Source organism: Phaenicophaeus curvirostris, chromosome 1, assembly GCF_032191515.1.
Source record: "Phaenicophaeus curvirostris isolate KB17595 chromosome 1, BPBGC_Pcur_1.0, whole genome shotgun sequence".
NCBI lineage: Eukaryota > Metazoa > Chordata > Aves > Cuculiformes > Cuculidae > Phaenicophaeus > Phaenicophaeus curvirostris.
Window position 1 is genome coordinate 14118029 of NC_091392.1, and position 26375 is coordinate 14144403.

Here is a 26375-nt window from a genome sequence, read left to right on the forward strand (position 1 = left end):
ATTTATTTCAGTTAGTAACTGTGGATAACCGTACATAAAGGATTACAAAGAGGCAATAAAATCCTGAATTCAAGAAACACATTGGCACAAAACAAGCATAGAGAATTTCTGGATATGTGTGAGGGGCGCATTTGTGGACTTTTTTTGGGGTTTTGTTTTGGTCTTGCTTTGTTATGTTTTTTTTTTCTCTGTAGTGGTGTCTGAATCTGTAGAATATCAATAACCTAGAGTTTCGGTATTGTTTATCTCTACCCAAAGACTTTTTCTGTCAGACAAACTTATTTCCATGTGTTATAGTATTGACCTGGCTAACAAATATTATAAGAGAAAAAATAGCATTTTGAGCTGAGCTGCTTAGCTCTTCTCAGAGGTAAAACGCTAAGGTGGGGTTACAGTTTTTGCCAGTGTGTGTAGGTACATCGTCCTGTTGACCTCTTTGTATTTCAGAATAGTATCTGGATTTCTTTTTTTTCGATCTCTGTTGTGCTTGCATTGGTAGAATATCTGACAGGAGGGTTTTTCAGCAGTAGGTGAGTATACAAAGTTACTAGAGGTGGTGTTAGACGTAATAGAGATTGTGCAAGCCACAGTGAGTCTTGTATACTTCTTTGCATATGCGTAGGCAATAAAACCACAAATCATTAAATTAATTTGTATTACACTGATTTTTGGTTTGTTTTTTTTAACTGTTTGAGGTGCTGTTAACGTTTTGCCTTTCTTTAGTAATGTTAGAAGGCTTTCCCTGTTTTTGGTTACCACAAAAAAAATATTTGCTTGTAAGGTAGTGAAGCAATGGAACAGCTTATTTTGCATACATGCTTGCAATCTTTTGTAAACTAGAAATGAACTTCATGAGGTGGGCCTTCATTTAACAGGTGTGTTGAGTAAGTAACGCAGATTTAGGTAGCTTACACTGTCCTTGCTTGAAGGCATGTGCTGAGTAATATTACTCCATTTAAGAAGCAAACGGGAATGGTTGGACTCGATGATCTGGTGGGTCTCTTCCAACCTGGTTATTTTATGATTCTATGAAATGCCTTTCCTTACAGACTTTGAAATAAAAGTTATATGTGGCAAACAGTACTTTCCTAACAGCTTTTTAAAGGGATGTTTCTCTCCTGTGCTTTTACTGTATATGGGTCACAGGATCCAAAGAGTCACAGGCTATTCTAACTTGACACCGTTTATCTGAAAAAAACCAAAGCATTTGCAGTTTGAAGCTTTTTATCACATTGTATTTTTAAAGTTATTTTTGTTTTATTCTGTCTTATCATGAACACTGGTTTCCTTGGTGCAGAAAATTTTTTGAGTGACCCATTCATAGCTGTTTTCATTATCTTTTCCTGTGGTTTTCTTTTATGTTTAGAGAAGGTCTTGATTCCTGAGGTTTGCTGACATTCCTTGCAGACACAGGATGCCATGCTGAAATTAAAATAAATAAATATAGTTGTCAGTATAAACAAGACAGAGTTCATAGTGTGTTATTTGCTTGATACTGTGGCACAGTGACTGGGTTAGGAACTCTTTTCCTTCACATGTTAAGTGACTGTTAGCAATTGGGTAATGGATGTAACCTCTGCTGTACTTCTGCTAAAAATGTGTAGTTGCTTGATCGGTGTATGCTGGTTTAAAAGCTGTGTCACTGTCTAAAGAAATGTGGCATGAAGGTGTGTCCCTGACCCTACAGCTGATACAGCTGTAAACCTTTTTTGTCACCATCTATGTGATTTACAATTTTTTTTGTACGTTTTCTTCCATGGAGTAGCATGTTCCACATAGATTGTATTGATAGTCATCACAGATTGTCTCTGGGAAAGTTCTGGGGTTTTCCCAAGAGGGAGGAGCTGAAATTTCTTCATTGTGACTGACAGGTCTGATATTGCTTCATCAGTTGCTGGAGCACAGCAAACACAGGTATGAGGGCATGGCAAATCTGGTTATGTAGGAAAAGAGCCCAAGAAAAATGTTAGCATAGTGCTGGCTCTTAGTGCTGAGAGATTTTCTTCACCCTTCAAACTAAGGGATAAGCAAGGTTGATAGTTTGTGATTACGTAGTTTCACATATTCTAATAATTGTAGCAAATAGCTATGTGGAGAATAACTCTTATTAAAAGCTTTGGACTTCTTAAAAAATTGGGTGAAACAGTCTGTCTCTTTTGTTCCTTGTACATAAGTGGGCTCTCTCTAGTGGTGCGGTGCTCTTCGTAGTGCCACAGTCAGAACATGCATTTTGTCTTTGTTTGTAAAAGGCTTACTAAAGGTTCATATGTCTGACTTCTTACTATTAAAGACCTTGCAGTAATAAGCAGAGCCAGCCATTTTGGAAGGTTCAGAATGCACTTCGGGAATTGAGACTGTTAGAAGTTAGATTCGGGGTTCCAACAAATGCTTTCAGTTTTTGTATCCTAATGCTTGAATACCCGCTTGCCTCTGAAAATTTTAGTTGGTCGATGGCCCCACATTCTAAGGACTGATTGTGTTTTGGGTGTTGGTCAAAGGATGCTCCTTTTTTTTTTTTTTAAAATAATTATTACATGATCAGAAACAAAACAGTATTTAACAGGAGTGGGGCACAGGAGATGGGACGGCTTAAAGGAGAGCTGGCTATTGCTTAGGATGGTTGGTAGTTAATTCCCTTGATATAGGTTAACTGTAAGCTTGTAGAGACTGAGGTTTTGTAAACTATCTGATCTCATGTGTTGCTTATATAACTTTCCACTAATGCCACCTGCTGGCAACGTGCAGAACGTTTTCAGTTTGCTTTGTACCAAATGGTAGAAAATGGCCCAGAGTCATGAGTCACACTGGCAGAATGAAAATTACTTGCGAGGCTTTTAAAAATATGGGTATCATTGCTTTTTAAATGCATTTGAGAGAATACTATGTTCCTGTTTTCAAGTTACAGGAATGTCTTAAATCATTACAGCCAGATAGCATGGGGGATGCTTTTTATTTTGTTCCTTGTGAATGTTTTGCACAGTTTTGAATTGCTAAGTGTAGCACCTACAAAATATATGATATTTTAGCAAGATGTCATGGTTGGTTTGTCATGGTAATATTTTATTAGGGTTTTGGTTCTACTTCAAATATATTGCATTGTAATACAAGCATTTCAGTTTTGGTGAAAACTAAAAATACTGTCAGTGTCTTCTGTGGTGAAGCTGGGAAGTGTGGTACACTCAGAAGAGTGATGAGCTTAGTACCTTACTCTCTTACAGAGCTGGCCTGTGTTCGGAAATACAAGGAAAACCTCATTGTGTTCTTTCAGATCTGAATGCTTATGCTTTTTCTTCCTGAAACATGCTTTTTGCAATGCCCAATAAGAATACCAATGGTGAGATTAGGGTTAATATTCATGTTATGGTAGTTAGTGCCCTGCTAATTGAGTTAAAAAAATATTCATTAATTGATTTTTAAATTAAGTGGTATCCCATGCTTTAATCAGCTGTACAATTAAATATTTTTCAAAGAGATTTTCCTTCACAAAACTCTGTGACTCTGTCTGAGAAGATGGCCGTGACCTTTGGACAAATCGTAATTTAGAGGATGTTTCCTGTTTAAGGTCAGTCACGCACATGATGGGGAGAAGAGGGTAACAAGGAATTTGGCAAAAGGCATATTGAAGTGTTGGCAGACCTGTCTGCCCAAGTAGGAAAGTTGTCTGTAGTTCTGTGGAGAAAAGGATACTCATTCTGTGCTGCCGATGCAATGAATATCACATTGCAGTTGACCATAAGAGAAAGCTGCCATGATTAACGTACTACTATAGTATTTGAGTGCATAAATGGAACAGTAACATTTACAGTCAAAGCTCTGGTGAGCATCTGTTATAATTTAAAGAAATATTTTTGGCCCCTGTGGATAAGCATTTGAAAAAAACTTCGCTGAAAGCTGGTTCTGTGTAATTTTGTATTTATGTTAAGACTGTCTTAATACAAAGATTTGATTCTGTCTTACTTAATTTTCTCCTTTTTGGTGGCTCCTCTTGCTCAAGTAAAGTTCTACCCCGTGAGCTGAATCTGGCTTGTTATTATTAAAATAGTTGGGGATAAATGCATTTGCTGTATTTTCTTTTTCGCAGCTTAATGCTTTTGCATCCCACAGCTGTTATGCCTTCTAAATATTAAACTTGGTTCTCTTATGTGGTTTATAAATTGCTAAAGTAGTTGGAAATGGACTTAGGGAGTAGGGTATATTGTCTTGCCTGGCCTCATATTTTGCAAGAGATTTAGAATACCTTTTACATTTTTGTAGTTAGTTGATAAAATAGGCATTACCTCTTTTTTTAGGACTCTTCCATTCTGGTATCTTCCATTGAATGCTCCCATGTTGAAGTAACTGGTACTTAGATTGTGATAATATTTATTTTTAATTAAGGAAACTGCTAAATTAATTGTGGCATTGCTGAAGGATGGATTGTGCCCAAATTCCAGCTCACTCCCATACCTCACCCCATCCCATCCTGTATCAGTAAGCTTTCTTGCTCTGCAAACTGAGTATTTTCCATATACTTTGCTTAAGCAAACAAGAGCTAGGCTGAGCATTGAATGCATAGTAGATAAGAATACAGGAGTAAAGCTACTGCTTTCCCATTTAGTGTTAGAGAATAGCAGTAGAATCAATATGGTGATCAAGACTCTTGAACAGGGGAAAGGTAAGTTAATTTCTGTCTTAGCCATGATGGATGGTTAGTCCGTGCTTCACTTATTGGCATTTTGATTGCTTGGATCATCAGAAGGATTGACTGCATGACATGAATGGTGTGTGATTACTGCACAAATGCATTATGTCAGTAAATAGGTAAAGGCACAGCTTTTCCAGCTTCTATCTTGTCACAGGTTTGATGAACCTGGCAAGTTCTGAGCCACTTAGAAGGTAATTCCAACAAACCATGAGTAGAATTGTTTTCAGGTTGAGTGGTGTAAGGGAATAAATGAGGATTTTTTTCTGGGTTTATGAGGTAACGGAGGGCATGTGTTGTCAGCGTTGTTTTTTACGTCGTGCTAGTCAGAAGTTGTATTTCTAACATTAGTACTTCACATGATTTGTGCATTTGTGTTTGCTGGCTCTCTTAAGAAAAGGCAGCTGCTGATGGTTAGACTTGAATGTTTAAAAAAAAGATATTTTTTCTTTGGATTCTAAAAACTAAAGTCTCTACCCCATAGTGTTTTGAACTAGTTTTTCTTTTTAAACGATTTTATCCTCTATTAACCTCACATAGGGAAAAGCTAATAAGAAACAGGCCACCAAAAATGTTAGTAGGATGCTTTGAAGTAGACTTGAAAATACAGTATGTTGTTTTCAGAAGGCTAGTTAGCGGATTAGTTATATTGTTACAAAAACATGTTATTAGCAAGTATAAGTTTCTGATGTCCTTTTAAATCAAACCAGTGTTGCTTCATGGTATAACAAATCTCTATTTACTATCTTGCTGTCTAAGAAAAAACACTGATACCTATTTTAATTTAAGATTCAGAAATACCGACTTTAATTTAAAGGGATTATTAAGGTATTTGTGATGGAACTTCAGGCATAATAAAACTAAAATTAGAAAGTGATCAAGGCTTAAGTGATGAGGTGAGTCAAAAGCCACCTCAGTTCTAGATACTGGTATTTTGCCCTGTCTTTCAGTGTTAAGAAAAACACCCAACAGCCACACCAAACACGAGAAAACAACTGGGTGGTTCTGGGTTCATTTGAAGTTTGTCCTGGCGTGTTTGAATCGTATGGTGCAGTGAAAAAATCTGAGTTATTGTCTGAAAGTGTCTCAGTCATGTGAGCATATGTAGGTGTGTGTATACATGTAGGCACACGCACATATATATATATGCTTGCGTGCACATGTGAATATAGCTGCTGAGGAAAGGTAATGAGGGTGTAATTTTTTGTATTGAAAAAGATCTTCCTATTTAGTATTCCTTTATCTTTCTCGTCTTTTGTGTAGTGGTTTGATGCATGTAAACTGTAGTTCACATGTTAAAGAAGGCGCTGCCTTTCAGTGCAAACTCTTCTTTGTCAAACATTTATGATTTGTTTGGGGTTTTTTTCTCCTTTCTATTTAAAGAAAGGGATAAATGGCCTGTTTTAGTTAGATTTGCCCTGCTTATGATTTCTGTTAGTAGAAACAGTATTCTGCTGCCTTGAGCACTGTTTGGTGTGGATGATTGCACTAATGCTGCCACTAGATGTCATTTTAGAACTGAGTAGGATTGGCAGTAGTGCAGGGCTGTACCAGGTTGCAGCTCTCTGAACTACTGCTTCTATCCTTTGTCATAAATCAGCTGAAGCCTTTTCTGCAGCTTCTGTTACAACTCTGTAGACTTGGACGTGGAGACTGATGACTTCCCTGACAACGTGTGTAACGTGCTTTTCTGTCCCAGATTCACAGCTTATGTCAGGTGATTCAGTATGCACTTTTTTGAGAAAAAAATTGGTGGCTACAGAGGCGTAATTTCTTTGGTGCTTCAGAAACTTCATTTAAATGAAAGAAGAGGGGATGGTTTGGGTTTTTTTGTTTGTTTGGAGTTTTTTTTTGTCTTGCAGTGAGGGAGCAGTTGGGGTTGTGTGAATTTGTTCTCACTCACAGCCCCTTTTTGCGTACTCCTTAAAACAGGAACAGCAGGCAATTTATGAGAAATTGTGCAATAAATGAGTGTAATTTTTTTAATATAAATTACGTATTAGTTGTGTTTATTCTTCTGTCTTTTACCTTGCAGACCAGAATCTGTAGAAGCTAGCCCTGTGGTAGTTGAAAAATCGAACAGTTATCCGCACCAGTTGTATACCAGCAGCTCACACTCACACAGTTACATTGGTTTGCCCTATGCAGTAAGTGTCATGCTAAGTATTCTATGTATAACAGATTAAGTAAAATCTGCTGTTCTTAACTGGAAAAACTGATTCACGCCTAAAAGTTTTGTTTCTTACTGGGAGTTGGGTAAGCTGACTAAAGATGGTTGATTAGAAGCAAAATACAGAACATAGTGCACTTGTGCGTAAATTATAGTTGGAAAGGTATAAAACAAGAATGAGCAATGACAGAAACAAAATTAAAAAATACCACTGAAGAGTAAGTCTGAAGTTTTTTAGAAATTGAATTCTTGCACTTAGGCTTGAAAAAGTATTGGTGTATGAATACTTAAGAGGTATTACTTACCTTTCCACAAAAATCTAGGACCATAACTATGGTGCTCGGCCTCCTCCAACGCCTCCAGCTTCTCCTCCTCCATCAGTGCTTATAAGCAAGAATGAAGTAGGCATATTTACCACTCCCAATTTTGATGAAACTTCCAGTGCTACCACCATCAGTACATCAGAGGATGGAAGCTACGGAACTGATATTACCAGATGCATTTGTGGCTTTACACATGATGATGGATACATGATCTGTTGTGACAAATGCAGGTAATGCATATTAAATTAGTTGAAAGGGTAAAAATTATGTAAAATTTCAAGCTGCACTCAAAGTAAGTGTAATGAAATGGTGTTTTAATTATGCTGAGTCATAGAAAATTTCCTTTCATCAAAACAGTTCTCAAGGTTCTGTGGCTTTCTAGTAGGCAAGGTAGTTGGTTAAGTTCCGTGAGTATTCTATTTCACTTAGTTCGTACCTTTACTTGTGTATTGTTACTTCATAAAGGTATGTGGTTTTTTCCCCTCAAAAAGGGATGGCTCTTTCGTATTTTGCCCAAGTTATTTGTTGTTATGGTGAAATAAAGATCTAGGGATTGGTTCTTAATCTGCCTGTACTAAGTTATAAAGCTGCTTCTTAAATTATATATATGTAAGTAGAGTAACTTCTAAGTTGCAAAATAATCTGAAAGGATCTTCTCAGGTACTGGTTTCTCTCTGCATGATCTTTCTGATTAAAACTGTTAGTTTTCAAAGGACACAGTTTCAAGAATTCTAGTAACTGAAAAAAATAACCTAGATTGTTACTGGAGAAGCTGAAGTTTAATGTTTAAACTTTGTTCATCCTTAAGTACCTACTTGATTACAGTAAAGTAAGTGGGTGCTATTAAATACATGGATTTGGAAATATAAGCTTAGAATTATTTAGAGATGATAGACTTAACAGGAGAAGACAAACCTCATGTGTCTGGATTTACTCAGTCTATAGTTTCACATTCATCATGCTTGACGAAGCCTACTGAGTTTATTAGATTGTTGTATATTTCTGAAATGATTGTTTTTTTCCCCCAGTGTCTGGCAGCACATTGACTGCATGGGGATTGACAGGCAGCATATTCCTGACATATATCTGTGTGAACGTTGTCAGCCAAGGTGAGTAGTTGGTTTTGAACTCTAAATTTAACTGTTTTGAGCAGAGAATATGAAAAAAGGAAGTATTGAAACAATCAACAGACGAAACACACCTAGCTAGTCCTGACATTCCTAGTTAAAGGAGCTATGCTTGTCATGGAGATGGTCTTACCAGTCTCCATTCCCTTATTCGCAGTAGGCTTTGTTTCACCTCCCTAGGGCAGTAGGGGATAAATCCTTGAAATACTTACTGAAGTAGCAGTGATGCCTGCATCCTTTCTCAGGCTGACAGATACCTAGGCAATCCATTCCATATGTTGTTGCATTGAGAACCTTTAACAGCAATGTTGTCAGTTGTCCTGTGATGCAGAATCTAAACTGCTACTTGTGACTTACATTGCAGATTGTTCATTAAACAGTGAATAAAAGACGCGTGTATACAACATTTTAATTACCTATAAATAATATTTTTTTTTCTGAAAAGTAATTTGGACTTTGTAGATTTTGTTTTGTGTTGGGACAAATGTTTTGAAGAATCTGCAGGGAAGTGGTTTAATGCCTGCGTGTCTGTAATCCGTGGGCCAGCTGTCAGTCTTGTGAGCTATCTAGTTTTGTTTTAAGTGATTTGGATACTTGTATGTGCTTTGCATTAAAAGGGAATGGAACAGTTCACAACTGTTGTTTTTTTGAAGTATCTAAACATTCATCTAAGTCTGCTGTTTATTCTGTTATAGTCAATGGAAAATGGAAGATAGGAAAGGCTCTTTTAATACTCAGATTTATTGATGCATAAGTGTGAACAACGGAAATTTTTTTAAATTTCAGGAGTTTAGATAAAGAAAGGGCAGTGCTGTTGCAACGAAGGAAAAGGGAAAATATGTCAGGTGAGTGAAGTTTTAAAGTTTTTTACTTAGTGAAGTTTATAAAATTTATATGTCAACTGTATAGATTTAAGAGTGTACATACAGACTCCTGCTGCTTCGATAACCTTCAGCATCTAACCTTTGGTAAGTCAATGCCTTTTACCTGACTTTACTGTTAGTAAAATAACATTATATCAGAATTGTGGCAACCAAATGTGTTTTATTAAAGGTTGTCGCCACTGCCATTTTTCTACCCTTCTAGAATAACTCAATCCATTTGAACATTCTTAAAGTTTCGTGATAGTGAATATGGCTTTTATAGTAAAGAGACTTCCCTGAGTCAGAGTTACTGAAGATAAGGTGGAAAAGGGTCAGGCTTCTTCTGCAATAAGAGGGTTATTAAGTTTACTTTCCTTTTGGGGAAAAAATATTTCATGGCTCCTATTTTCCCCTTCATAGTATGGAGTACTCATATCCGCATGTTAATCTCTTTAAGCCATTCAGTTACAGGTGATGTTCCTGTCTGTAAGGATTACAAAGTCCAGATTTAAAACAATCTTGCATAGTTTTGAGGGGGATTCTGATTGTTGGCTGTAGATTTAGGGCAGGTGTTGGTCTGACAATGGAAAAAAATTATCACTAAAATTAGGTAATGCAGTTCTATGATCTTTTGAGATGTTTTTGGTCTTTGAGAAATAGATGAGGCTTGCCGTGAAAGTACCAATTACAGTCCATATTTTGTGAAATTAGCTGTCCTACCATTTACAGAATTTCAAAACTCAGTCAGCCTAACCTGTCAGAAGTTCTGCCCAGCTGCTACCAAAATGTCATGTATCTCTTGATGGGCAGGTTATACTTTCAAGCTCTATTACAAAAGTAATAATTTGGGAGGAAGTCATCCTCCTAAACTTAATAGATTTTACTTTCAAATCATGTCTCTGAAGTACTGGGGTATGTGCAAGTGTATGTGTGTGAGGATTCATTTTTTAAAATATCATAGAGATAAGGTCCTGCTGCCTTCACAAAATTCTTACGTGTGATGTGGCCTAGAAGGGTATGTGGCTTAATAAATGGTGCGGTTGACACTTTATGCTGTCTGGTGCTAAGCTGCCTTAAATCTCTTAAAAGCATTAATGACTTATTTAGAACACCACAACAGTTTTGTTGTTGTTGATCTGTCTGTTTTCATTTTAACTTAATTTTTTTTTAAGAATTTACAATAAATTTTTGTTGATTCTATTAATAATAGAGCAAGTACGTTTGTAATTAATTTAGAGTTCACTAAGTGGTATAATAATGTGAGAATTAACTTGAATTTTTTTAGGGGAAGTTGATGGTCTGAGCTATTTATGTCATCTCTTAGGACTTGTAGCCACACTATCTAATCACTTATTATAAACTTGAGGGAAGAGAGAGTCAAAATCTTAGCAGGAGCTGAAGAGCTCCTGAAGAGCTTTTTAAATGAGTGTTCAACTGTCCTTAATCCTAATGATCAGTCTTCTAAATTTGTTCTGAGCATTCAGTGGGAAAAAAAATACTGAATGGTAAATATTAAGTATCAGAACAGAATAAAACCAAAGATAAATTGTAATACTGTTCTAATCCTATTTAGCTTAAGACTTGGTTGAAGTTCAATATTAATTACTACAGTTTATAATACATCACTCTGAATGTATGCTTGCAACTATACTTAATTTTTTATTTAGTCAGTACATTTGCTTGGCTAAATGACTGTTTGCGTGTTGACTGGTATTACATGATTCGATCAGATGTAAAGTAGTGCTGGGTATTAACTGTCTTCCGCGAGACATAGTAAAAATGGTCAGTTTTCATATGCGATGCCATGTAGGGAAAGCAAAAGTGGCATCAATTTTAATTTATCCCTTACAGTAGCAGAATGTTACAAGTAGCTTGTTACTAAGTTACAGATGTTTGAATCAGAGTAAGGTTGCATTATTTGGATGTTCTTTGTGTAGGTGTGTATTTAGGGCTGCTTTTTTTTTTTTTTGCCTTAGTACGGGAGGGCTTCTCGTTTAGTTATGAGAAAACTTTATACTATAATGGGTTTTGCTGTGAAAATTTCTGAGGAGTTACTGCTTGGGCATGTTGCATCCAAAGTTAAACAGTGGGGAGCAAGTAGTAGGTGAGTTGGGTTTGTCTCTCAAAAAGAGCTTTGAAGTGAAGATTTCACATGGTATGAAGCTTAGTGAGAGTCTTAAACTTTTATGTATAACCACATTGCCTCTTTTCCTGGCAGCACTTACAGCTCACTGTTCTGGGGCTTGTGGTTGTGTGTGGTGGTGTTGGTTTTGTTGTTCTGATACAAAGGAGTAATTCTGAGGCAGCCTAGTGTGCACTGGATTCTTACTATGGTCAGTGGAGTGAGCATCTTTGTTAGACTCTTAGTCAGCTGTATCCTGGACATCTGAGTGTAGTTTGTTTAGTTCGTTTTTTTTGTTTGTTTTTTTTTTTTTTTTAAAGATGTAGCATGTAGATGTGTAGCTTGTTCAAGGCTATAGCTTCAAGCTGTCTGGGCTTGAAATTGTTGCTGCTGAAATCAGTTGCTGCTGATGAAATCAGTTGCTGGGAAAATGAGTCTGGGCCCATAACTTCTTGTGAAGTTTGGACAGTTTGTGTCTTGCCTTCCAGGGTGGAAAATCTTCCCTTAGTGTGATTTACTAAGGCTCTTCAAAGTGAAAGCAGGTTATGTAGGTTAGGCAGGAGTCGCTCAAAACAACTCCATGTAATTATATGTTCAGTTGTGGTAATTATTCTTTACAGTAAGTTAGGGCATGGTGTAGACAACCATATTGAATTGTTGCTTCCTAAAGATAGATAGTGTTTTCTGGGGGCAAGGAGAGGTATTTGCCTGTGACATAGTAATTCTGTAGGCATTAGTTTGTGGAGTACAGACACTGACAGTTTCAAGAGAGCCTTGGGTTTTCATTTCTTAATAACTGGTTAGTCTGCTATTTGTTCTTCTTTGATTGGGCATGTCTTCTTTTTGTGTGTTTTTTATGCGAATTCAGTAAATAACCCCAGCAGGGATGTCAACAAATCAAAAAAAACCTTCCAGCTCATAATAGATAAGGTATAGTTATGTGCCTAATTGTTAAAAAGGACAACCAAGATGGTGAAGTCCAATTTTGTACTAAGCACAGAAGATTCCTGTTAAGTGATGTTGTGAGCAGTAAAAATCCAGAGTAACCAGTACCTGGTGTTCTTTATTTAGTAAAGAAGGTTTGAAGAATTAGGACCACTGCGTGCACTGATTAAGGCAACATCCTCTTGAGCTCAGGAGGAATGTTTTCTATGCTCTCATGTCCAGTATTTGTGAAAGCTTCTTCAATGCAGTTTCAAAAACAAGTTTTGCTTAGTGTGAAGTAGATTTATTGAAGGCAAAATATCTGTAAAATCTGCTAAAATTCCAAGAAGTCTGCTGTGAGCATATGTGAACAGCGATCTGCTATCAGTGTGCTCCATCTCTCTTCCAATACTTCCCCTACTTCACAGCTTTTCATCTTGACAGAACTAGGGTAATCCTGTTTCAGGTCAGGAAATGCATTTGTCTGGCATAAATGCTGATGTATGGTGGATTTCAGGCTTTGGCTTTTAGATCTGTGGGGTACACAGCACAAAGGGAAAATGTCTGTAGTTTGTGTACGATCTTGTTTTAATGAGTAAAATAGACTTCCCTTTTCTCTTCCCTGAGGAGCAGAATGTTATTGTTAGGGGATTTGGAGGAGAGAAGGCTTTTGGCTAAATTGACGTATTTGTCCTGAAAAAGGTGCTTGGCACTGCACATAGCAGCTGAAGTAGTTGATTATAACTTACACATGACTGATCAATGGGGCTTCACAAGAAATGCTGGGCAGTCATTAATTTTAATCCCTTCTGGAATACAGTCATCCAAGAGAATTGTAAAGCCGTATTACGAGGAAAGGAGCTATGTATAAGTGAATGAGCCAACAGATATGTTTTCTACCATTTTTGTTCTAACTTTGCTTGTAATGGAATATGATAATTCTGTTCAAAGAATGGAATTAATCTGGTATCTTTTTCTTACCTGGCATTACAGGCATTTGTTAATTGCCAGGTTCTTATTTGCCATTCATTTTCATGCTGTTGCAACTGTTGGTGAATTTTGCATATGAGCGCTTGAAGCGTTTTGTCAATACACTTTTTTGGTTTTTAAAAGTAGGCATAGAGTCACTATAATGCATGCTCTTTCTACAGTATTTGATAATTTATGGAGTGTTCTGTGTTTTAAAGATGGAGATACCAGCGCAACAGAGAGTGGTGATGAGGTTCCTGTGGAACTGTATACTGCTTTTCAACATACACCAACTACAATTACTTTAACTGCTACAAGAGTTACAAAAGTCAATGATAAGAAAAGGAAAAAAAGTGGAGAGAAGGAACAGAACATAGCAAAATGTAAAAAAGTAAGTGAATGTATTTTCTTTCTGTAATCCTGTGTTACAAATTACAGCTATGTGACATGTCTTAGCAAGAGACACTGGTTTTAAATATAAGGCTGTTATTACTAATAATATTGCGTTAGTTTAGTTTAGGTTGAAATGTAATACTCTGTAGTAAATGATAGAGTTTTCCCTGCTTCCCTTCAATTTGAGTTAATATGTACTAGCCATGAAAGCTCAGTTATATGATCGAGGCAGAATTTGCAAGGAGGAATTGCATTTACTGGACCACTTGATGCAGTTAAGAGGTGGAGCAGAACAGGCTTTGGATACCCAAAAAATTCTATGTCTGAAAGTCTTTGGTTGTGGTTTTTTTTAAGTTCAGAAGTATTTGCTCTAAGTTGTCCTGATAGGACTTCATGTCTGTTTATTTCAGTTAAAATTGTGTGGAAGTGTGTTGTCAAAAAGTTAACTACTGACCTGTTTTGGTAAACAGGTTATTGACATTATGCTCTTTAGCTGTAGGTGTAAACAATGTATGTGAAGCCATGTTGTAATATGGGAGAACGGTAGGGGTAGCTGGACTACCAGCTCTGACATCCAGTATGCACTTAAACTTGGAATGCTGAATTGAGATGTAACCTGTTGCAGCTTTGAGATTTCAGTGTAGTTTGTTGTATTGTTGTCATCTTGCATGTTTTATTGAGAATGGTTGGTATTGAAATGTTGTTAATTCATTAGTAGATTTCAAATTTCTTAAGAGGTTTTATATTTCTTCCTAAGAATGTAAGTATCTGATTTTGTTTCAGGCTTTTCGAGAGGGGTCCAGGAAATCTTCACGAGTAAAGGTAATGTGGTTTTGTTTGATTTTTTTGTTTTAAACCTTAATTGCACATTACTTTAGTATGAAGTATCACGAGTGCAGTTGGGGCTGTATATTAAAGACTAAAATACTCATAATGACTAACGTACTACATAGGCATCATAGTAAGTTTAAATAAAGGCAAGAGCACTACATCTTCGTGTCCTGCAAAGAGAACTTGAATAGTGCCATGTAAAATTTTATTCTGAGACTACTTGGTTTTCAGGAGCCAGTGGAGGATTTAGGGCTTGTTTGTGCTGCGCAAGGGAGTAAAGTTGAGTGCACACTTAATTTGAACTTAGAAGCTCCAGCTTTTCATAGCACTAAGCATCAAAAGGGTGAAATGGCTACATTGCATTTCAAAACTAAATCAGTGGATATGCTCCATCATGCTTGTGTGTATTCATCTGGTGGTACTTTGCTTACTAGTGCTGGCGTAGTTTAATGAGCCATGTTGAGATATCTGCTTTGTAAGATTTAAGCATCATAGCAGTATTTAAATTTTCTGTGAGGTAAAAATATGCATGGTGTGAAGACCTAGGTATTTCCCATAGTTTATTCATCCTTAAGATATATTAAAACAAGTGGGATGCTGTCTATGCTTGAAATGTGTAAGATGTGGCTTGCCAATAGTGAAGACAGAATTGGGGAAGAAAATCTCTATTTTGTGCTTTTTGAATATGGTGTTTGTAAGGTTCCATTGCATTTTTTCATCATTTTCTTAGCTTTGCAGCTTCTTTGATGTTTTGTGTATGGTTCTCTTGATGCACAAAAGAAATGTAATCAGTAACGGGTAAATTGAATTGCTGAACTACTTGCTGTTTTATTAATGTTTAATAGTGTCTCTGCTCAGGTGGATAGAAAAGGGAGCGTTGGTTGGCTGCTGCTGTCCGTAAGGAGCATTGGTTGGCTGCAGCCTCCTGCTGCTTGTGAGGTCTGGAGGTACAATGGCACTTTCTTTAAAAGTGAAAGGATCTGAAGCACCACAGAAGAAAATTGTTTAGTGGGGAACGGATAAGGGGAGAAAAATGATTTGTGCAAAGCCTGAGATTAGTCATAACCTTAATGTAGTAGATGTAGGGTTACTCAAGTTTAGTAAGGTGTGAAAAAAGGTACAGCATGACCCTTGAAGCTGAAAGGGAAACCCCCAATTTATGTATTACAGGATGGAAGCTGGAGTTCTTAATGTTTGTATATTCACAAAAATTGAGTAGGAAAGGAGATCTGACCTTCCAACTCCTGCAGTCAGATTCATAACACAGTGCAGTTGTGGGAATGAAGCACTGTCAGTCTCCATTCCCATCCCACTGAAAGCTAGAATCCCTGTTTAAGGAGAAGTGTATTCCTGAAGCTGAGTGATACTTACAAAATTATAGAGTGATAAAAGGACAGATGTAGTGCTACTGAATTGAACTCAGTGCTTTTAAGTAATGCAGAATTTTATACTAGATTTTCTAAGAAGGAAAGCACCTTAAATCAGTGACAAACCTTTGCTTTTTGTTTTGTGTCTTGTTGTAAACTTTTTGTTTGTTTGTTTTAATATCTGGTTTCTTACCTGGTCTGGTTACTTACTTTAATTTTTAGGGCTCAGCTCCAGAGATTGATCCTACTGACAGTTCGAACTTTGGATGGGAAACTAAAATCAAGGCATGGATGGATCGTTATGAAGAAGCAAATAATAACCAGTACAGTGAGGGTGTCCAGAGGGAGGCACAAAAAATAGCTCTGAGATTAGGCAATGGCAATGATAAAAAAGAAGTCAGCACCAGCAATCTGATTTTCAAACCTCCAGTAGAGGTAATGAGCTATGCCATGTTGTGTTTGTGCCATCACATTTCTTTTCTGGTTTTTGTCTCATCAGACCTAACTGTCTGAATTTTAACAGCTTTTTCAGAATTTGTAATTGATTTTCATACATCTCGTTTCACCCTTGGTTATGTTTACGCTTGCATATCGGTTGTTATAAAAATAGCTGAGGTGTTAGTCTGAGCCTAAGCGTTGGATAGTCCTTAAGCTGTCTTTTGTGGTGAGTATAATGCAGTAAACTTTGCTGCTGTTTGTCTACTCTGTGAGGGACATCAGGAGTGGTTAGAGTAGATGGAACTGTTGTAGCTGGAGTGTGTTTTATTCCAATGTTGATCAACATATTAATTGTCCACATTTTGCTTAAGTTATGGTAAGTCCATTCTGAATGTTTAGGTACTCAAACTAGTAAATTAAAATCTGCTCTGTGAAAGATGTTTCTTATGATAGGTGATACTCTGATACACATTTTTTGTTTTGTTTTTACTCTTGTGATCCTGTAATTCCTAGTTCATTAAGAGCTTGTGCCACATTTTTGTATCCTTAACATCCCTTACTTACCAGTTTAAAATTGGAGCCATATGACAGACCTTAACATTTTATAGCAGAAACCTGGAGGCATAGTTACAGTAGCAGATCAATGGAAACATCTTTGCTTCTTTTCCTCAAAGACCATGATGGCATATGGGACACCATCCTTAGAGGAATGTTCCTGCTTATAGAGGTGTTTGCCTGTATAGATGCTACTTCCTTTTTGATTGACAGTGACAGTTACAAGAGGTGTGAGTTCACTAATTGTCAGGGTATGTCTTGGTTTTTAATTAAAAGCTATTCTTCCATCTGAAGATATGGAAATAAGAAATTCGGAAACTCTGTCAGGATTCTTGTTTTATTATTTTGTTATTTTTCTGCTTGATTTTTCCTTGGATGGATTATGAACATCCTCTTATGTTTCTGTGTTTTGTTTTGTTAGAAGGAGTTTAAGCCTTTTCAGTGTGTTACACAAAAGAATGCAGCAGTTCATCCTACTAGTGATGATAGTTGAGTGTGCTAAGGGGGGTATGGTACTTGATTTGTGAAAACATGAATGTACTGGTTTTCAGCCACATACTGGAGGGCTAGCACTAAAACATTCCTTGAATCTAAATTCATAACTAGTTTTATTGGTACAGGAATAGGACGGTTTGGTCAAATCACTTTGAAGGTTTACTTATACAAAGGAGGGTCTTCTAGTTCATATAGAATTGTTTAGTAGTGAAAGTATCATCTACTGTTAATAATAATGGGAAAATGATTGAACATTGTACTTCATTAATGAACTTCTGTGTTTATAGAGCTACGTGCAAAAAAACAAGAAAATTCTAAAAGCTGCCAAAGACTTGCCTCCTGATGCACTTATTATTGAATACAGAGGAAAGTTCATGCTGAGAGACCAATTTGAAGCTAATGGATATTTCTTTAAAAGGTTTGTTTATTTCAAATGTTTTAATAAGGGGACTGTTAAGCAGTGCTGTTTTGCCAAACTCTTGTGGGTCATAGTTACCAGCAGTGTCTTGGATTTACTAAAAATAATTGCAGCTGGAATCTGGTGTCTTCCTTCTCTTCCTTAGAGATCTGTTCAGGAGTTAGTTTCCTCTTTCTTTATTCTTCCGTGGTTATGCGATTCCTACGTTCTTGGTTGTGTAGTTGTGCACCTTAAAGCAGAGATTGGCAGATTCTGCCATCCTGTAATAATTCAGAAGGTAATGGCAAAGACGCTCTTTTGTGAGACCAATGGATTTTAAGTCCATCAGGCTAAGAATGGAATTGGATACAGGTCAACTTGGGGCCATTTTACTGCCAGACTGAGAGCAATGCTTGGCTGCTTCCTTCCTGTGGATCATTTTTAGTGCTGCCATTAGGTGCACAGACACAACTATTTGGGAAGTTGCAAGAGGCCCGTTTGAGGAGAGAGAGCACAAAGGCTTTGCTCAGTCAAGATGGAAGAGTTCCCTGGCATGTGTAATAGCAGAATTTAAAGCATGTCTTGGCAAAATGTTTAGATGCCCCCTTTCTTCAGGGTGTTGGGTTCCAGTGATGCTACAGGTGTTAGGCAGGGATGGGCAAGTCTTACCTTATTCTGTTTTTGTAACATGATTCTGCGAGGCACCTAAATTTCTGCCCAAGTTTAATTTTAGGACCTGACATAAGAAAAGTTTAAGAAAGACAGAGAATCTTGACCTTGTTTCTTCTGTGCCCTGTTGCTTGCCCTGTTAGTGTTCCTCCATTTAGATCCTGTGCAGAAGAATTGCATTCAGGGCTGTAATTCAGACTTTTGGTATTCTGAGAATATATTTGGAGAATCTACTATTTACAGTCATGAAACTTAAGTACAGATGTGTCATTCTTGGATTAAGCCACAAATTTGGTGTATTGTGCCAAACATCACGTTATAGAGCTACCTGATGTGAAAACTGGATGATATTTAGAATCTTTTAAAATTATAGAACTCTTGTTTTCTTTTATCTTTTTCAGGCCATACCCATTTGTTTTGTTTTATTCCAAATTCCATGGGCTAGAAATGTGTGTTGATGCAAGGACTTTTGGAAATGAAGCTCGATTCATCAGGCGTTCATGTACACCAAATGCAGAGGTGGGCACATACATAAAGTTAAATTAGGTTTTATTTACAGGGAAGTCCCAGTCTCATTCAGTTTCCGAACTGATAATTTGAGCAATCCCTACAATTTCTATACAGATACTTCTTAAAAAAGCGAAGTGATAATATGATAATGTTTTCTTGAATATAGGTGCGGCATGTAATTGAAGATGGAACAATTCATCTTTATATTTACTCCATCCATAACATTCCAAAGGGAACAGAGATTACTATAGCATTTGATTTTGATTATGGAAATTGGTAAGTACTTGAACATGGTATTCTGAAACATGTGTAACGCTTATCAAATTATGTTGCAACGCATAGTGGCTTTGGTTTCGTGTCACTTTTTTGCGTGCTTTAATAGTATAGGGCTCCTTAAGCATTGTGGATTTATGGTGAACAGGGGGGCAAGGTTTTTTCTGTATTTTTATTACTACAAATCATTGCTAGTTTCAGCAGTGTTGCAGTTGCTTATAAGTAATGTGGGAAAAATACAGACTTAGGTGAATATCAATAAAGATGTACTATGAAAATGTGTCCCGTGGTATGGGGAGAGTAGAGGGAAGAAAATCTAGAACTATTTGGTAACACTGTATTTAGTTCAAGGTGCCTCTATAGTGTAATGTCAGGAAGACTGTGTCTGTGGAATTTAGTTTTAAATCTTATTTGTTTACCATACAATTAAGAATGTTCAAATACACTGAATGCTTAGTGCCTTTAGATTCTATAACCTTCTACACATTTTCCTGAATGTAACTGCTGCTTTTTTGATAGATTCAGAAAGCTCTAATAAACTGTTGCCATTATTTGTAAGCATTACTTTGAAATGGTAATGCAAATAATAGGTTAAATTCCATTCACTTACGTAGGGCCTATTACTCAAACACCTCTTTGAACTCTGATGGCAAAAAAGGCCTTTAATTGATATAATCTAGTAATGATTTCTCTTGGCTAGTAGCAGATGTTCTAGGGTACATGGTGCAGGAACACCTAGGCTAGTACTAACCTTGGGAACTGAAACATTGAAGAGCCTAATTCTGTATGTGCACCTGATCAGGTCCAGAGTCAGTCCTCAGCTGCTTCACATTCTGCTGTCCAAGGTAATGCACTTCTCTGCGGTCTGCTCCAAAGTCAGCTTGGGTGCAGTGCTGTGAAGACAGGCCTTCACTGTTTCTTGACCTGGTCTAGTTATGTCCATAGAGTACTGTCTGTATTAATCAACTTGGAGTTGAGACTTGCTCAAGATACCTTGCACTGCTAAGTGCCTTAGATATGCTCCTACTTCCCTCACATGAAGACAACTTGAGAAATAGCCTGGTAGATATTTTTTTTGGCGTTTGTTATTCATCTTTTTTAAGGTATGTAGTAGTGGTGTTCAGTACCTGCAGCTAACAGTCTGTGTAAGTTAAATGTGCTTGAATAACAGTTCCTGTGTCTCCAAGTGGAACTTCAAATTGTGCAGAGTGACGTAGTTCTTTCCAGTGTGCTTGTTCCATAAATTTGTCCACTCTCTTTGCGTAAAGCAAGAACTGACTTCCGTGCGTCTGTTAATGTCTTTAATGTGATGGCTGTATTTCCACTCATGATATACTGAGGTTTTAGATGTCTTCCATCTTTTAAGCAAATACTTACTTTGAATTTAGAAGAATTCTACGTGGCAAACAGCCACAAATTCTCTTAACAAGTAGATGAGATTTTTTGAATCATAGCAATATTGCATATCTTGGTGAAAACTTGAGTCATCTGCTTCCAATAAATTTGGTTTGCCTCTTAGCAGATGTTTTAATGTGAAATGTATCACCTTGTATGACTTAGTATTGAAAACTCTCATTGTTGTACCGCCTAATCAAAATACACCTTCTTGCGTTTAATTACTTCTAGTAAATACAAAGTGGATTGTGCTTGCCTCAAAGAAAATCCTGAATGTCCAGTTCTCAGACGTTCTGAACCTACAGAAAACATCAATACTGGATATGAAACCAGAAGGAAAAAGGGAAAGAAGGAGAAAGATGTTTCAAGAGAAAAGGAAACTCAAAATCAGAACATCACGTTGGACTGTGAAGGAGCAGCTGCCAAAATGAAAATTGCAGAAAATAAGCAGAGGAAGCTCTCTCCCCTCAGGCTGTCCATTTCTAATAATCAGGTATTGGCACAAAGACAGTCATAAAGAAAAGCTTTTAAACACAAGTACTCTCCTTTTGTAGTTACTGTTGGAATTGAAAAGGGGTAGTGGTGGATAAGCTGTTTAGAATTTTTTATAGTATTCTCAGTTTTTCTTAATGTTTGATTGTATTTAAAGATGTGTTGGTTCCCATACCAGTTTTAACTGTACATTTTTCCTCTGAATTTCTTTGTGGATCTCTAACATGAAAGCCTCATGTCATGCTTTCAGGAGCTCCCAGCCCATCCTGAAGTCTCTTCTGGTTAGTTGCATATGTTAATTAGGAGTGTAGTATTCTAAACTTGGCAATAACAGGCCTGCTGTGATAAAAAAAAAAAACTTCAACACAGCAATATTAAGTGTTGGCTCCTGCTCTGTGTAGATGATGAAATAGAGTTTGGGGAGTCAGGAAGAGGAAGGTGTGTTTTGAAGCAAAATACTGGATAAAGGGTTGATGGTAGCTAACTAGGTAGTTTTACTATACTATAACCATCAATTTTTAGATTAGTCTTTCTTTTAGTATGTCAGTTTGAAAGAACTAATGGGAGAGATCCATGACATTATTTATGAACTTAAATTTGCAGAGCAGCTAAAGACAAATATTTAACATGAGAACATGGTTACCTTAGTAACTATTGATCTTTTCTTTCTTTTGGGGGTAAGGAGGGGGTGATGATGGGGATATTTAATTTTTTTTTTCCCCTATTATATGATGGGTTTTGATGATAATTTAGGAGCAGAGAGGAATGGCTTATTCTGAGAGGGAGGTTTTTTAATGTCACTTAGGACTGAGAGAAATAAGTTGGAAGAAGTCAGTGTGTTGAGTCCCAGTTGTCACAAGATGATCAAATTGTTTTGGGGTTAAAGAAGCTAAATGGTCTAAAAGATGCTTGGAAATCCAGAAGGCATGGCATGTGACTGTTACAAATTATGAACTCCAGAGGTAGCGTTAAAACTTTCTCATGTAAAGTGGTTTTTTTCAGTTTTGCTTTTAACAAGTGATAACTGGTATTTGGAACCTTCTTCTGAGCTTTTAACGTAATATGCAGTGCTCATATAGAAGAGTCACAGGAGAACTAGTAGTATAATTTTCAAAACTGAACTTAAAAAATAGGAATTATGAGAAGAACACTGTTAAAATATGTTTCTAAACATAGAAGCCAGTCAAGTAACAGCTTTTTTCCTGGGGTAAAATATATAATGCTAAGGTAAAGAAAACTTATAGGAAAATGCAAATAGACTTTTAAGACAGATGTTGGAAAAACTTACCCTTTATGTAAAAGCTCATTGCATATACGACTAGTGAACACTTAAATCTTTTCAGAGTTACTGTTTCATGGTTGTTTTTTCTTTCCAAAACAGAAAACCTTTATTAGTTAGCTAGCTCTGTCTCTTGCAGTGTGACACTGCTGTTAAGATTCTGTAGTGAGAGTTTAAATGGAAAATGTGACTTCAAAAGAATACACTTCTGAGCTGAGAAGAACTTCTATGTAACATCTCCTTTGACATTCATTCTATTCCAACTAATTCTTTTTCTTCTTTAGTGTGGGCGTGTGATGTAAAATTCGTTTCTTTAACTGACTATAATGTGGCTAGATCAGTGGCCAGTGTTAGTGCCCAAAAGCTTCTTTTGGTTTGGAGGATCAATTCTGACACTTATTTTTGGTTAGTGGGGTGGGGGAGTGGGGATGGGACCCCAGAATTTCAATAAGATCAGTGTGCTAAAGAAAAAAGATAGATGTGGCTAAGCTCAGAATGTTAAAGGTGTAGTCAGGTGACTGTATGTACAGGTTTATACAAAGATATAAGTGGATGTTAGTTTTCTTTCACATTTCTGTCTTGGTTTATTGGTGTGGTTATTTTTGATTTAGTGATTCAAGGATTCTTAGTTCTGTGTAGCTTTTAGTTTTCCCTCGTTTGCAAGAGTAGTGGAGCTTCTGTAAAGCAGTCATTTCCATCTTTCAGGAGCCAGATTTTATTGATGATATAGAAGAAAAAACTCCTATTAGCAATGAAGTAGAAATGGAATCAGAGGAGCAGATTGCAGAAAGGAAAAGGAAGATGGTAAGTTGGGAAGCAAGTAGCTGCCTAAAGCTGTCACTTAGGCTTAGTGACACCTGCTCTTCCCATGCTAATTGCTGCCTTTTGTAGGCTTGTAGAATCTGAGTATATATGAAGTCAGATCCTTACATGAACTTCAACTTAAAATGCAAGGCTTGCTATTTAGGAGCATTTTGTCTGGCTTGATCATTGCTTTCTCACAAAAACCTGCTTTTATCTTCAGATGTGTATGATCTTCTGTTGCCTTTAAAAAAAGAGGTTGTAGAAACCATCTAGATTTTTTTCTTCACTGTCTATTATTGCATGTTATTTGTAATGGATGCTTTACAGATAGTACTGGGAGTCAGGATTTTTGCCTGAGTAATTGGGGTTTTTGAGTTCCCAATTTACAAAGCCTCAGAAATCCTAAATTTCAGAGGTTGGTAAAACAGTGTTATGAAAACTGGCATTTTAAAATGTGCTTTTTTTTTTTAATGGGCATTCAAAATGCTTGAAATTACTAGCTAAATCAAAATCTTATCCAAGTTGAATAATGAAATACTACTATTTGAAACTTTTGTTTTATTGTTGGTGCTCACAGAACTTCTGGTGAGTGGAGTTCAAGGTGACATCAAAACTGCATCTGCCTGGACCTTAAAAAAAAATAAAGGGGATGGGCTGTACATGCCTTTTGGTCACGTTCCTGCAGCTTTGTCAGTAGCAAAATTGATGATGCTTGTGTTTATTAGACATCAGAATGCAAAATCTGCTTAAGTAAATGGTATATTTTAATGTGAAATCTGAGGAATGGCAGCATGAGCTCCAGTATTAATGTACAAAAGTGTCATCTCATGTTTTTGAAGAATCACTCTCATGAGTTACTGTTGAATGTATTGATTTTGCTCCAGAGGATGTGCTGGCATTTTGGGGGGGATTGTGGGCTGGTGGTGGCACTTTACCACTTTACATTGGCATTTCTACTAAAGCAAAGCTCTCTGTGAAACTTGGTCACAGCAGAGTTGCTGTAGTAGTTGATGTAATGATTCGTCTAGCTGCTGGATGAGGATTACAAATAAATGCAAGTTTGCTTGTATTTTGCCAAGCAAAGAGAGGCAGGTTCAGTGGCAGAACAAACTTGGGTTCCTCATTCAGTCCTATGAACAACATTCTTGCAGGTATTCTTTCTTTGATATAAACACATTGTTGCTATCAAAGCCCTATCCAGCTGCGTGCATCCATTGTTTGCAATAGAAGCTCAGAGTTCTGCCACCTCTGTACTGTTTTACACAGAGCTCTCTGCAGATGAAGGGATCTGCCTTAGTACAGCACTAGGACTTGAGCTACATACAGACAGAAAATAAACTCTTTGTTTGGCCTAATAGCTTATTCTGAAATAGCTTATTCTGAAATTCTTGGATGTTGATTGTATATTTTGCTGTATGATAGTTTTTGACACTTGGAAAATTGGATCAGAGGTTAATTGACCTTGCAGTTTTTTCATACGCAAAACATTAATGTTTCCTATCCTTCTGGCCGTTAGTGTTTAATTGTTTTTAAATACTGTACGTGCAAGTAAGTGGCTCAGAGCTATGAGTTCTTTTCATGCATATAGGCCAGTGATTTACTAGTGTATCGCTATTAGCAAGTTGTTAAATCCAAAGCAGGATTCTGTCCTTGTTTGTCAGGGCTGGTATGAAGGCAAGCCTTTCTTCAGATGTCTGTAGTCATTGTAACATCTCCCTTTCCTCTGAGCTTGTGCTGTAATTGATCTCCATGTCAACGTGCGCTGAACATTTTTTGAAGTCCTTAAAAAAAAAAAGTATTTACATATGCAGAAAATTGATAGAAACTTAATCATAATTATTATTAAATCCATCAGACAAGAGAAGAACGGAAAATGGAAGCTATCCTGCAAGCTTTTGCCAGACTAGAAAAAAGAGAAAAAAGAAGAGAACAGGCTTTGGAAAGAATCAGCACAGCAAAAACTGAGGTTAAATCAGAATGCAAGGAAGCACAGATTCTCAATGATGCTGAATTTATTCAGGTAGTTTCTGAATTTCTTTTTAAAGTAAGCTTTTAATATAGTGTATTTTACTGGTTTGGATGTTGAGCTGCGCTTCAAGATGTATGTATTGTCTTTTTTCCCCTCTGAACCCAAAGTATATTTGACCAAAATGTCTATAGTTCCCTGACATTATATATTGTGTTCGCTTCTGTTTTTTATTTCAAGAAAATAGGTATAGAGTATGTATATGAGGAATTCCAGTAAGTTGATGCAAATATGCAGATGGCCCCTAGCTGTGCAGTTCAGTCTCCCTTTGAAGGTTAGGATAGGAGGTGTTTAGTAATGCCAGCTTTAGACACAGGAGGTAGCTTTCCTTAGGCACCCTCTAAAACCAGTGGATAACAACTTGTTTCTTCAGTGCAGTGGCTTATTCAGGAACAGATTATAATCCTTTTTCTTTTAAAGGAAAGGAATTACTAAAGTGTAGTTTGTTCTGAGTTCTTGCAGATGATACTTTGTTTCATAAATTCTTGTTCTGCTGTGTTGTTCCTGGATGCCAGTATGCTTCTTACCTTGCAAATGCTCCTGCAGATTCTCAGTTCTGGGTGTTTGCCCAGATAATTTCTGTTAGCATGCTGTTACAAGCCGCCAATTTCTAGCTTCTGTCAGCATGATATAAGCAGCTGATTTCTAGTTTACAAATGAATCTGTGTAGTCTGGGAGTTCTTGCACAAACTTATGCTGGTCCAAACAGAGACTGCTAGATGTGAATACTCTTGACAATGATATACAGCAGGTGCTTGTTAGAAAAATAGAAGAAATACTGTAGTTGGACTTGAAGAGGGATAGAAGTACCACCTCTGAAGTATTGTAGTGCTAACAACAAAAATGAGATAGGGGCTTTTTTGACCGGTGAAGGAAAGGGTAGCTGATATTTTGTTTTAAGAAAGATGTGTATCTTTATGTATGTGTGGAATTTGTTTACTAGACTTTTATTTTGTACCAGGAGCCAGTAAAAGAAGAAACCACCACCAAGCCTACTCCAGCCAAAGTTAATAGAGCTAAACAGAGGAAAAGTTTCTCGCGGAGTAGAACTCACATTGGACAACAGCGTAGACGTCACAGAACTGTCAGCATGTGTTCAGATATCCAGCCATCTTCTCCTGATGTGGAAGTAACTTCACAACATAATGAAGCTGAGAATGCTGCACTGGTAGCTGAGCCTGAAACGGAACCTGTTGTTACGGAAATGGTTACTGAAACAGAAGCTCCAGCACTTAATAAATGCCCTACTAAGTATCCTAAAACAAAGAAGGT

At 36.9% G+C, this 26375-nt stretch overlaps 1 protein-coding gene across 6 annotated transcripts in view; it reads left to right on the forward strand.

Annotated features, from left to right (window-relative positions):
- The window catches only part of KMT2E (lysine methyltransferase 2E (inactive)), a 59681-nt gene that overhangs the window by 18719 nt on the left and 14587 nt on the right, over window positions 1-26375 (forward strand). For 4 of the 6 annotated variants that reach the window (XM_069883274.1, XM_069883265.1, XM_069883310.1 and 1 more), the window contains 14 exons: window positions 6717-6828; window positions 7175-7404; window positions 8203-8283; window positions 9088-9146; window positions 13398-13570; window positions 14356-14394; window positions 15993-16205; window positions 17546-17676; window positions 18726-18843; window positions 19001-19110; window positions 20734-20995; window positions 22979-23077; window positions 24933-25097; window positions 26065-26373. In XM_069883274.1, coding sequence (XP_069739375.1) covers window positions 6717-6828; window positions 7175-7404; window positions 8203-8283; window positions 9088-9146; window positions 13398-13570; window positions 14356-14394; window positions 15993-16205; window positions 17546-17676; window positions 18726-18843; window positions 19001-19110; window positions 20734-20995; window positions 22979-23077; window positions 24933-25097; window positions 26065-26373 — 2101 coding nt within the window. The remainder of the gene's footprint in view (window positions 1-6716; window positions 6829-7174; window positions 7405-8202; window positions 8284-9087; window positions 9147-13397; window positions 13571-14355; window positions 14395-15992; window positions 16206-17545; window positions 17677-18725; window positions 18844-19000; window positions 19111-20733; window positions 20996-22978; window positions 23078-24932; window positions 25098-26064; window positions 26374-26375) is intronic. The other 2 variants (XM_069883284.1, XM_069883302.1) reach the window with 2 other exon arrangements.